Here is a 13,295-nt window from a genome sequence, read left to right as displayed (position 1 = left end):
GTGCAGCCGTGACATCAAGGAGAACATCTTTTCATCCTTCCCTAGCATCTGGAAGACCTGCCTAAACACTACCTCAGTAGTTTTAGTTCTAAAAATTTCCTGATGCAGCAGAATAGCAGTGAAATTGAGCATAAAATTTAAATTTAGGACAAGGGACAATCTCTTCATGAGAATAGCTATTTCCCAATAGACTCTCCCTTCTTTTCTTTCAATTTTTTTTTAAAAATTTTACTTATTTTATGTAGAAGAACTGGGGTATAGGACAGAAGTGTGGGGGGTGAGAAGATTCATCGGAGTTCAGAGTGGGGAGCAGAACAGGTGGATCTATTGAAATATACTGTGAAGGGGAGCAGTGGGTAAGACAGGAGAGGTCTGCGGTGTCAAATGTGGGTTAGCTCCCTGGCCAGAGATCAAACTCAGGCCCTTGCCATGGGAGGGTTGAGACTTTACCCCTAGGTTACCAGGGAGGCTCTCCCTTCTTTTTTTAATATACCCTTCCCCGGCACCCCCAGGTATCAGGTGGTCATATGTGTGGGGGAAAGTATGTTCCAACCCCAGGCCATACGTGAAAATCTGGATTGGTCTAAAGCAGTTATGATAACACTTTTCTCCTCTCTAGTGATTAATTTGAAAATAAGTATGAGATGCAATACTAGCCACAAGATGAGAGACAGACTATGGGCTTTTTTTCCTGGGTGATGGTTCTCTGTTCTTAAGAGTGTCATGAGGAACAATTTCGCTTTTCTGAATAATGCCTTCTGCAAGGAATTGGGACTGGGAAGGTAGCTGAAACAGCTAAAACATGCCCACTGATTGCAAGGTGATTGCTATGTTGTCACTGGGTTTTATTCAGAAAGGTTTTGTTATTGAAGGACATAACTTTATTTTGGGATCTGAAATACTTGCCTTTCCTGGGTTAGTCTAGATACATTCTAGTAAGTAGAGAAATGAAAAGTTCTCCTAACAATTAGAAATGTAAATTAGGTGCCTCCCTGGTGGCACAAGGGGTTAAGTCTCAGCACTATGAAGCTATCTGCAGCCACTGCAGTACAAGTTCAATTCTTGGCCAGGGAGGTGACCCACATGGCTCAGCAGACCTCTCCTGTCTTACCCACTGCTCCCCTGAGCAGTGTATTTCAGTCAATCCCCCTGTTCTGCTCCCCACTCTGTCTCTGGTGAATCCTCTCATCCCCTGCACCTCTGGCCTGCGTTCCTGTTCTTGTATGTATAAATAAATAAAATAAATCTTTTTAAAAAAGAGATGTAAATTCAAGAACATGTGCGAGGGGGAAAATCATTGCCCACATGAGTGAGTGGCTGCTTTGCTTTGACCCAGCTCTAGATCCTAGGAGTCACCTGACTGTGTAGCTGGATGAGTCTTGCTCTGTGACCAGCTGTTGGAGGAAGCCAAACACACAGTGTGGTGGACAGATGGTGGCTGAATTGGTGGTGAGCCATCTCTCAATCTGCAAAGCAGCAGCAATTAATTGAAGAGGAAAATATAAACCAACTCAATTGGTAGAATGAAGAAGTAATTCTCATGATATGAGAAAGATATGTGGATTTTACTGATTTGGGGACAGTAACCAGTCGATGGCAATACAATATGCAAAATGGGTCCTAGGTGACTAGGGGATAAGAAACCAAGGTTATGCAATGTGTCTGGATAAAAATTAATTTAATTTTTTAAATATAAAAATTTTAAATTTAATACCTTGGAGTAGGAATTGTTGGATCATAGGGTAGATCTGTTTTGAGTATTTTGAAAGCATCATACCCTTTTCCACAGTGGCTGGACCAGTTCATATTCCTACTAACTGTGTGGAGGTTCCTTTTTTCTGCTCACAGGATGGGTTTTTGGGGAGTTAAGAAGCGTTCTATCTGGAGTCAGCTATGTGATGCATTTCAGTGACACTATAAACATCTTGTAGGTGAACACGTGCAGCATTTCCAAAGTTACTTTGTCTTTTGGGTCTCATATTCCAGAAGAGCCCTTTTGAGAGAAAACATGTGGGAAGCATTGTCTTCTGTGTGCACACAAAGGACTTTGTTCAGCAACTGAGCCACAGTCACTGCTAATTGATTGCTGGTGGGTTCAGATATTATGCACATAAAGTATCTACAGTGTATCCCTGACTAGTCATAGTGTTATGTTCCCTAATGCTGAGGGTTATATCTTTGCAAACTGGACACAGTCAAAGTAAAGAATTGTGGCAAACAGAAAGCAATGTCAGTATGAGGTAACTTGGTGGACTCATATTTTTAGCCTTAGTGGCTACTGGAGGTCCCTCTAGAAAGTTTGACATTTCCATACAAACAAGCAAACAAACAAACAAAAAACAAACTAATTATAATTGGGGATGATAATATACATTTGACATTATCCTCAGGAGCCTTTTTTAAAGTTTAGTATGTGTACTCAAATTCCTCAGTGGATAAGTATTCTGTGGCAACAACATGTTTTGTGGATAAACTAAAATTGGTTAAATATGCTCAAAGAGCCTAAAGTTGACACAGATCTAGAAGTCCAAGCAGAAAATACCTATATTGAAGAAAGTTTTACTGGAGAAGTATAATTTTTGGCTTTATTGGCTACTTAAAAGGGTGTTATGTCAGAAAGCAGACAGACAAGGATACTTGTGGGAAGCACTATGACACAACACATGTAGCAGTATTCGGGATATAATATACCCACTTGACAATCTCACAGGGGCATGCAATATTCTGAGGTGAAACTGTTTACCCAAATTGCACAAACCTACCAATGTCCAATGGCAACAGAACATCTGTGCGCCTTGCCAGATATTCTGTAAGGATTTTAGTGGTTGATCTTGGGGGAATTGGATCTTATGGTTTCAGGCATTATATTCAATCTTCAATTAATTTTGAGTTAATTTTGTATGTTTTCTTTCTTTTGCTTGTGGCTCTCCAGTTTTCATAACACCATTTATCAAAGAGACTGTCCTTATTTCATTTTTTTTAAAGATTTATTTATTTATACAAGCACTGGGTACAGTCAGAAGCACGGGAGGGTGAGAGAATTCACCAGAGCCAGAGCGGGGGAACAGAACAGGCAGACTAATGATATACACTGCTGAGGGGAGCAGTGGGCGTGACAGGAGAGGTCTGCACACCATGTGGGACCCTCGCCGGTGGCCAGGGATTGAACCGGCGCTGCAGAGGCTGCGGGCAGCTTCGCAACCCAGTGCTCAACCACTGCTCCACCGGGGAGGCCCTGTCCTTATTCCATTTTATATCTTAGCTCCTTGATTAGCATTAAGCTTGTAAATTAATTGTCTGGTATGTGGGTTGATGTTTGAACTCCAGCTCTTTTCCATTGTTCTTTGATTCTGCTTTTACTCCAACACCATGCTGCTTTGATCACTAATACTTTGTAGTGTAGTTTGAAGTTAGGAAGCCTGGTATTTCAATATTCCTTTTTTCAGTATTGATTTGTCATTTGGTGTTTTTTGTAGCTCTCAATCTTGTGGTTTTTGCTCTATTACTGTGAATAACATCATTGTGATTTTTAAAGGGATTGCACTGGAGATATATAGGATATATCTATATCTATATATCTGTATCTATATCTATATCTATCTATCTATATATAGTTTTAGTTAAATAGACATTTTAACAATGTTGAGTCTTCCAGTCTATGAGCAGGAATGGACTGGGCTGATGTCTTCATAGTACAATTGAGAAATTGAGTTAGTGTCTCAACCTCTGGTGACCTCAGTCAGTGGGAATATTTCCTCAGGGATATGCAACCTGAATGAAACCCCGTGTTGTTTACATGGCATTAGAGTCCTTCATATCCCCAGTTCATGATGCTTGAGAGCTTATGGGAGAAGTGCTTTATCATATTCTTTTCTAGATCATGAATGTAGACTATTAATATATAAATTTAAAGTTCAGGGAGAGAACCACTCAGGTAAAGATGTGTTATTCATAGATGAATTTTCTCAACTATGTTTCTAAGGCAAAATCTTTAAAAAAAAAACAGAGATAATTAATTCCTCTGAGGGCAGAGCCTTAAGTAGAAAGATAGGTCCTTTAGCATTCTCAGTGTCTTCTGTGAACACTAAGATTCAAGAAAATTCTTTCTAATTTTAAGAGCAAAATAGGAGGGGTTATTAAGTGGTGGAGATACTTGTGTCTTTTGTTCTGTAGCTTTAGAGCTTGATGCTGAAGACAAGAAGACTCCCTTGGTAACAAGACTATCTTTGAGGGTCAGATTTATCGTAGCACTTTGTTTTCCTTTGATTTGAATTTTCAAGGCATTGGACTTGGAAAATGCTTGCTGAATCCATTTGAATAAATTTATATCATCTTGATATTTTCTGCTTCCTGTAATATTGTTCAATCTGTGGGGACTTGTGAAATACACATGAGATAATATGATGTTTGAACTGCTATAGATGGTGTTATTCTTACTCCTGAGTACATTGGATCTTCTCCTTAACTACAGAGGCAACTAAGGTAAGTTAACTGGAATCACTGAGTTTTAATCCAACTTATTACATTTCCATTTTCTCAGAAAGAATTGATTACTAAATTTATTGAAACACTACTTTCCAATATTGGATGGGAGATCACTTTTAGATGTTTCAGAGTTTTGCAGACACATTTATTCTCACCACATGAATATATCTATAATTTGTTAGGAGTAGGTTTCTGTTTTATGAATTTTGAGTCAATTTGTAAGCTTTGGACTGTGAATGTAGTAGCAGATAGTAGCTGGGTAGGTCACTGAGGATTTCTTCCAGGGGCATGGCAAGAGATGTGATGATTTGGATAAAGATTGGTTGATGTAGTCATTTATTTCCTTGAAACAGTGCTCTAACTTTGATGATTTTCAGGAAAAAAGGGGGAAAAATGCCACCTTGTACTAATAGGATAATATATGAGAGGCAATTGAGAATAAAGAAGGCAAATTTGAGGTGGAACTGAGGCAGAGTGTGCAACCTTTATAGTATCAAGACATGTTAGCATGAGAGGGAGGAGAAAGTAATTTTAATGTTTTGTTGATAAAAATCTCAGCTCTAAAACTGAATCCAAAAGGAAAATTCATTGAAATATGGCATTTTCAAGGAAAGAATGAACCCTCAGTAATGCTTGGGAATCTGTGTCAAAATGCTGACTTAGGGACACTTTTCACTCTGACTCTATTTAACCTTTCTTAGATCTTGTTCTAACCAGGCAAGACTTTCTTTCCGCTACAATGGATGCGTTCCTATAATATGACTGGCTTTCTACATCCCATCCTAGCCCTGTTCACCGGAGAGTCCAATGCACTCTGAAACTCATTAACATCTGACTCTACTTTTCATACCTTAGCAAAAGAACTACAGTGGATTTCGTGGGGTCACAGGTGGTGGCTTTGGGTACCAGCCCACTTGTCCAAACTCTGGCATTGCTGATTCCCCTAAGTAAGCTGGATCTATACTGCAAAGGAACTAAATGCTAAGGAGCTAGAGATAGACATCCTGGGTTTGAATAAATCCTCATTATTTTTTTAATCATTAAGACTTTGTCCAAGTCATTGGTTCTCCTAACCAGTTTCTCTTTCTTTAAAATATAATTTAATGTGTACTAAAGGTATAAGGTAATGTACATCTATGTGTTATGAGAATACTTTTGAGACAAGGATGATAAAGGCTGAAAGTATGCGCTGAAAGAGTTTTGAGGTATGTATTCCTAGATTTGTGAGGTGGAGTTTGGGACTTTTTCCTAAGTTTATGGTTCATTTTTCCTTTCTTCTCTCTCTCTTTTTTTTAAAGGTAGATCATTTCTCCTGGAATTTTTGTCACACAACTCTTATAGATGGAGAATAAAAGGAATGTGACTGAATTCATTTTACTAGGTCTTACACAGAACCCCAAAATGCAGAAAGCAGTGTTTATGATATTTTTGATTCTGTACTTGGTAACGCTTTCAGGCAACCTGCTCATTGTGCTCACCATCACCACCAGCCCGGCTCTGAACTCCCCCATGTACTTCTTCCTGACCCACCTCTCCTTGATAGACACCATTTATTCCTCTTCTTCAGCTCCTAAGCTGATTGTGGACTCTCTTCACAAGAATAAAATCATCTCCTTTAATGGGTGTATGGCTCAAGTCTACGCAGAACACATTTTTGGTGCCACTGAGATCATCCTGCTGACAGTAATGGCCTATGACCGCTACGTGGCCATCTGCAAGCCCCTGCACTACACCACCATCATGAGTCACAAGCTGTGCATTCTCCTGCTGGGAGTGGCCTGGACAGGAGGGTTTCTCCATGCAACCATTCAAATCCTCTTTACGGTCTGGCTGCCCTTCTGTGGCCCCAATGTCATAGATCACTTTATGTGTGACTTGTACCCTTTGTTGGAACTTGTCTGCATGGACACACATACTCTTGGTCTCTTTGTTGCTGCCAACAGTGGTTTCATTTGCCTGTTAAATTTCCTGCTCTTGTTGGTCTCCTATGTGGTCATCTTGCGTTCCCTAAAGAACCATGCGCTGGAGGGGAGACGCAAAGCCCTCTCTACCTGTGTGTCTCACATTACAGTGGTTGTCTTATTCTTTGTGCCCTGCATATTTGTGTACCTGCGCCCAGTGACCACGTTGCCCATTGATAAAGCTGTGGCTGTCTTTTATACTATGGTGGCTCCTATGTTAAATCCTTTAATCTACACCCTCAGAAATGCTGATGTAAAAAATGCTATGAGGAAGCTCTGGAGGAAAAAAGTAACCTCAGCTAACGATTAAACAGAATCATTGAGTATGAAGAGATAGGAATAATTATAGTAATGTCCTCTGAGCCTCTTCACATATAGATGAAGGCTTCAACTGTTACAAAGGGTTGGATAGTCTTTCAGATAGTCCTTTGAGCACAGAGCTAAAGCTCAGACTGGAATCCAGACTTACTTTCTCCCATTCCATGTTCTTGTCATCAGAACTTGTTGCTTATTACTTACTAAATATTTATTGATTACCTACAAATCTGAAACATCTTTAGAAGCCAAGAGGTATGGATTGGATTGATATTTAAATAGCCTTTTTATGTCTTGGTTACTACTAATGGAAAATAGCATGTTTAATGATATTTCTCTACTTTAAACTCTGGGCTTGATATACATTCTTCTGTGATTTTCTTGTTCATAAAATCTTGGTTTTATAGTAAAAAATATTTACTGGCATTTGTGTTAAATAATGAACATATTTCAACAGCCAGGTTCTAATCAGAATGCAGAGTACATGGTAATTTATACAGGGAAAATTTAGATACTGTTAGGAAATATATTGGGGTACTAATTATAATGGCAACGAGTTCTCTAAAGAATGCCCTGGAACATCTGTAAAAAAGATGTAATCTTACCATGTGATGATATGGATCATTGAACTTGAATGGATTATGCTAAGTGAAATAAGTCAGAAAAAGAAAGAAAAGTGCCTGATGATCTCCTTACATGTGGCATATAAAGAGACAAAGCTTAAATGAACAGACAAAAACGTAACAAACCCTTGGATTGTGACAGTAGAACTGAAGTTATCAAGGCGTTAGAGCATGGGAGGTAGGAGCAAATGTCTGAAGGAATTCAGTGGATTGTGGTGGAGGGGTATTGGCACTTTGTGATGGGCCACGGTGTAGTAACGTACATGTGAACAGGTGTGTACCTGTACTCCTAAAACATTGATAGTATTGTAATCCAATATGACCTCAGACTGGGAGAAGATATCCCACTATGGTACAGATCACGTAAGCTGGAAATTTCATCTCTGGGGTGCTTAGGAGATTGACTGGATTCTGCCTCCAGAGATTTCGGTGAAATTGTCCGTGGAGGTGTCAACATCAGCATCAATGGTTGTCTCCCTCACCCATACCCCCCAACCTGCAGTCCTGGAAACATATCAGAGCAAGATGGGAAGAGAAGCATGTGTACATAAGGATCTGATGCCCCTTTCAGTGTCCTTTATTGACAGATTGTGACATCATGTCAGGTCAAATGCAGGGGAGAAATGCTGACAGGGTCCATTTTCATTAATACGGAGCAGGCAGTGAAGAGTGTATTTGGAGCGGAGAGGCTCTCCATTGATAACTGGAACAACAAATGCTATTAATTCTTACAACCTAGTTCATAGCATATTGAGACTCAGATATATGGTATGCTTTGACAAAGCCTTAATTTCATGGAAGAACTGAAACATACACTATAATGTGACTCTTTATCCTATATACAATTTGTTTATTATAAAACTCTAGGTCAGAATCTCTGTTCTTTGTTGGTAGTCAGTAGTTGAAATATATATATATATATATTTATATATTATATTATAAGGATGAATATAAATATATATATATATATAAAATTTGTAAAACTCCCAAATGAGTGAAAATCGATGTTGTCATAAAGAGGACTACACCACACTAAAAAGTTCTGCACAGCAAAAAAACCATCATCAAACTTTAAAAGACAATCTATAATTTGGGAGAAGATATTTACTAATCCTTTGTTAGATAAGAGGTAGTGTCCTAATATATAAACCTTTGGTGAGCATTCACATGGGCCACAGATAGCGTTCTGTTTTCAGCCATGCATATACTTTATTCTCAAATTTACTCATTACTTGTTTTGCTTCAAAATCTCCAACAAACCAACCAACCAACCAAACCATTTGCCACCACTAGATTGGTATGTAAATGCAAGTCTGGACATTTTTCCTCACAAGAAAACTTTTTGCCATACTGTTTGAACTTCTACCCACTAGTCCTAGGGGTTGAGAGAATTTTCTTTTGTCACTGCTCCTCAGGGATGTTCCAGAACAGGAGTGTAGTATTATAGCCATCAATATTGTGGACCTTGTAGAAGGCAAAGCCATCAATATTGTGGACCTTGATCAAGATCCCTGTAAACCAAATTGTGACGCAAGATTGGAGAATTAAATACCCCTATGTAGGACATAGACATTTTGTTGGTGTCCTTGCCAGCTGTTCCACATGGATCTGGTGGTCCTCTCTGACAGATACAGAGAAAACAATAATTTCCAGATCACTAGTTGAAACCAGGCACCAAAGGTACCATAATTTGCTGAAGCAATGAAACCACATCTGATGAAAGGGGTAGAAACAGGCTGCCTAGCTTACAGTCATCTGCTGTCATTCTCTAAGATCTGTCTCTGCACAGGTCCAGTGGGCAGGTTGGATGGGGATGTGACAAGAATCACTACCCTGCCTATTTCAAGTCCTTGATGGTGGCACTCCCTCATCTCTGCAATTCTTCCAGGAGTGCAACATCTCTTTTGGCTTACAATTTTTCTAGTCAGAGCCTGTATTAGTGGCTTCTATTTGGCTTTCCCTACTGTAATATTCCTCTTTACAGATCAGGGAACCAATATTGGGATTCTGCCAGTGGCTGATGTGTTTATGCCAATTACACAGCAGGGCAAATAGTCACAGGATGTGTTCAGGCCCCAGTGGCTCCATTATGAGCTGTACCTGAGCTAAAACTCAAGTGATGACCTGACATCCATAGTCCCTGCTCTAACTGGGGGGGGGGGGTCACAGTGGCACTTGGTTTCCTTGAATTGGTGTCAGTTTGGCGTCAGTGCCCAGCAGTCCTAGATAGGTATAATAACTTGTTTTCCCCAATGTATAATTACCCTGGTAAGAAGCAACATGTCTCTTTAGGGAGAGCTGAGAGAAGATCAGCAGCCTAAATTTATGATAGTATACCAGTTCCTTTTTCTCAAGGGGTCCTTCTCCTTGTACCCCTTCATTCTCCACTACCTGGGTTTGTACATTTGCTCAAGTCTGAGAACTGATTGAGGTGCAATGATGCTGTTTTTATGATTCAGCTGAATTCTGCTGACTTCATCTAGAACTCTTCTACTTATAAAGATCAAGTAAAAATCCGTTAGCCAAAACTACAGGTCTTACATCAGATAATTCTGAGTGTTGCTTTGACTATGCTGTCCATCATGATAAACATGCCCCTGTGGTAAGTGCCAGCTGAGTGCAGCTGTGAACTCTCCATGGCATGTATGCTTCCCAGCGAGGTGGCGTGCTTCCTCAGTCAAGTCTGGCCTTCAGAAAAGAATAATCACAGAGCTCTTCAAGGATGCTGGGGCTCCGTCACACACTGATTTCTCACAGGCCTTTTAAATATTAATTGATAAACTGTTTTACTTATGTTGAGGTCATATTGGTTTACATCATTGTTTGTGATTCTTGAGCCTCCCATGGTGGGTGAATAAATGAAATAACAAATACAGTCCAATGTTGCAGTCTCCCTAAATCTTGGCATTCCTTCTTCTATATTAAACCAAGGCAGGTTGGGCCCTCTCAAGTCACTTACTGTGGGTCTATGTGTCAGTCTGCCAACTAAACAACCTGTCAGAGCTCTTTCTTATTCCCTGAGCTGCAGCAACAAAGTCTAATCTCTACACAGTGGGCCCATTCAATAAATTCAGCCTGGTGCAAGTGTGTGTTGCTTTTATCCCACATCCTTAAGATCCATTTGCATACGGATTCTCTGGGTTTCTGTCTACACATTAGAAAATTCAAGTTGTCTTTTGGAGGAGATTGCACCTTCTTCTAGGTTGTACTTTGCACCTACGTTTAGGGATCAGCTGGGACTTGAGTCTAGTTATGGGTCTAGAAGCAAAAGGGAAGTGGGGTGGGCCCCAAGGGGCATCAGCATGTCCTGCAGGGCAGCAGCCTTCCAGTTTGCTCAGGCAGAGCAGGGCTGTTCCTTGAGGGTGAGGCTGCTGTGGGGTGAGAGAATCTTTGCCTCTTCCCCTGGCTCATTTCTGTGGTCCATTTCCTCAGTTTCCTAATCCAGCCAGTGATTTATGTCAAAACCTGCATTTCATCCATAATTTTTATTTATCTCTAATTGTGATCTTATACCATGTTCTTTAGGATATAATGCATACATTTATTTCTTGAACATTCTATTATGTTTGGGTTTCCTGGATGCAGACTCTGAGATGGGGGTTTTTAATGAGTGTGCTTAAAAATGTCTAAATATAAATTTCTTAAATTTTAATTTTTATGAATGCGATGTATAAAAATAAGTGATAATGAGGTCAATTATCATAAGGGAGAAAAAAGGACATGGCTTCACCTGGACTTAGGGGAGCATTGGAGAACAATTTGTATTACTTTTACCTCAAGGGAAAGGGGACCAGCCTTGTTTCTTTAACTCCTGTGGTAGGTAATGAGTGATCACAGGTGGTCACTGAAGTGGTGGACACAAGCACCCTGATATCCCTGGCACCTTTGTCCAGAGAGGACTGGATCTGTGGGCTGTTAGCCTTCCAGGCACGTAACAACTGGTGTGTGGGTGCCCTGGCCCAAAGAAGGAGGTGAACTGGACTAAGCAGTATTCTCCACACTGCATCACCATTGGCACCCCCAGAGTTCAGGCCTCCATCCTTGTATACCCAAATCATTATAGTAACCTAACTGCTCCTCTGCCACCAGTCTTGTCTCATTCCATCGTTTCCCATATTTCACTCTAACATTCAAGCCAAGCTGCATAACTCACAAGCTTACACAGCTCTTTGAACGGTACTTAGCTTTCAGCTTGGACACTATTATGAGGCCCTTTTTTATCTTCCCTGTTCAGAATGCTCCAATTTCATCTCTTGCTATTTACCCTTTTGCAAACTCAGTATCCTGCTTGGTACCTAGCATGACATGGAGGTTCAACAAGTGATGGTGACTTAGATGAATTGATAATGCCAACCAGATCAATAATAAAGCCAGTGGAATTGGTCAGGTGTCCTGCATACTCTTTTTTCACCACCTGGCATGTACTATGGCTTCCTTCTCCTAGGACTCTCCCCTCCATCTCATGGCCATTTGCTTTGCCAACAGACTTCTTCTGGGTTTTGTATTTGATTTCTTTTCTTCTAGGAAGTCTCTCCTCACCTGAGGGTCATGGTTCCTCTGCAGTGTGCCTTTATAGCGGCCTGTGTTTCTACTGTGCTGCTGTTTACAACACTGTTGTCGTTTTCTACTCTTTTCTGGGATTCTCTCAGTGGATCCATTAGTCTGTGAAGGGAGGACCCACACAAGTCCCAGCAATTATCAATGAGTCTGATATATTCCTAAGGCTCAAAACATTTTTTGCTTAATGCATAGAAGGGATGCATTTATATTTATCCTTAAATTATTTGCTGTGCAGATGGAGCTGCATATTTCTAAAAATAGCTGTTAGTAATGAAATGTTATCCCAAAGTAAACTGAATTACAGAGTAATATACCAAGCCGTTCATATTCATGGGATAATAAAATCTTGCTGAAGGCAGAGAAAGTATCAAGGTAAAGGATTGTGCATATGTAATGATTTGCTGAGAGTCTCAGTTTTTATTTCTCTCTCATCCTCAGTTTCAAAAGGAGTAAAAACAAATTGTGATTTCCCTAAACATCAAACTAGAATGCTTCTTAAAATTTGATTCATGTAAAGGTATGAAAGAATTCTCTAGATCCCGGTATTATCTTTGTACTCTGTATTTCATTGATACTTTATTTTACTTTATACTTTAGCTCAATGTTTATCATGCACATTGTGATACCTTGTTGAAATATTGTTAAAGCGTAGGCAAAGTTTTTATTGAGTATGACTGTATGTTTAAAAGAAATTCCTGTTTGACAAGGAGAATTTTTTTTACTTGAGTCATTGCTCTTTCTCATGGGTTAGCAGCCTGAGATACACAACAATACAGAAGCATTCTGAAACCTACAAAGAATTTGGAGAAATGGTGTAATTAAATCATTAAACTGCTACAGAGGTTCAATGGACCATTATTTTTAGCTATAAAATAGTTACATGATATAAAGATACCAGTAATATATTATTATACCACTATGATATCTAAAATGAAGTTATTAATGACAAATTATTGATCTTTTAGTTATAGATAATGAACTAACATAGTCTCTTGCTCAAAAAAAAAAAAGGTAACTAGTACAATTACCTTATAACTCGCATAGTCACTACCTAACAGTGTATAGCTGTTGAGACTACAGTCTGGGAAATCAGATTCTGATTACTGGTTCTTTGATATACAAGCTTTTGGTAATTCTACTCTCTGTCAGAAGAGTAGGGGCATGAACATTGCCTATCTGCTTGGATTGTTACAGAGATTATGCTAGTTACAATATATTTCACTGTTGCTTTTAATTTTATTAGAAAGCAAGCCTGTGAATCTACATGCATGGATATATTAGTAAAACTAAACTCCATTTGTGGTAGTATTTTCTAAATATGCACAGTCTCTGGATGATTTTTTTCTTTCTC

The 13,295-nt window shown here is 39.5% G+C and overlaps 2 protein-coding genes across 2 annotated transcripts in view; both read left to right on the top strand.

Annotated features, from left to right (window-relative positions):
* Positions 1–13,295, top strand: part of LOC119254495 (olfactory receptor 4A47) — a 409,525-nt gene that overhangs the window by 339,351 nt on the left and 56,879 nt on the right. The window lies entirely within an intron of this gene.
* Positions 5,827–6,756, top strand: LOC119254502 (olfactory receptor 4C12). The gene has a single exon (XM_037521604.1). It carries the CDS (start codon positions 5,827–5,829, stop codon positions 6,754–6,756), a length of 930 nt encoding a protein of 309 aa, XP_037377501.1.

This window comes from Talpa occidentalis, unplaced genomic scaffold, assembly GCF_014898055.3.
Source record: "Talpa occidentalis isolate TD23 unplaced genomic scaffold, MPIMG_talOcc4v2.1 talOcc4.3, whole genome shotgun sequence".
Classification (NCBI taxonomy): Eukaryota; Metazoa; Chordata; class Mammalia; order Eulipotyphla; family Talpidae; genus Talpa; species Talpa occidentalis.
The sequence above is the reverse complement of the archived record's forward strand: the minus strand, read 5'-3'. Positions and strand labels throughout refer to the sequence as shown.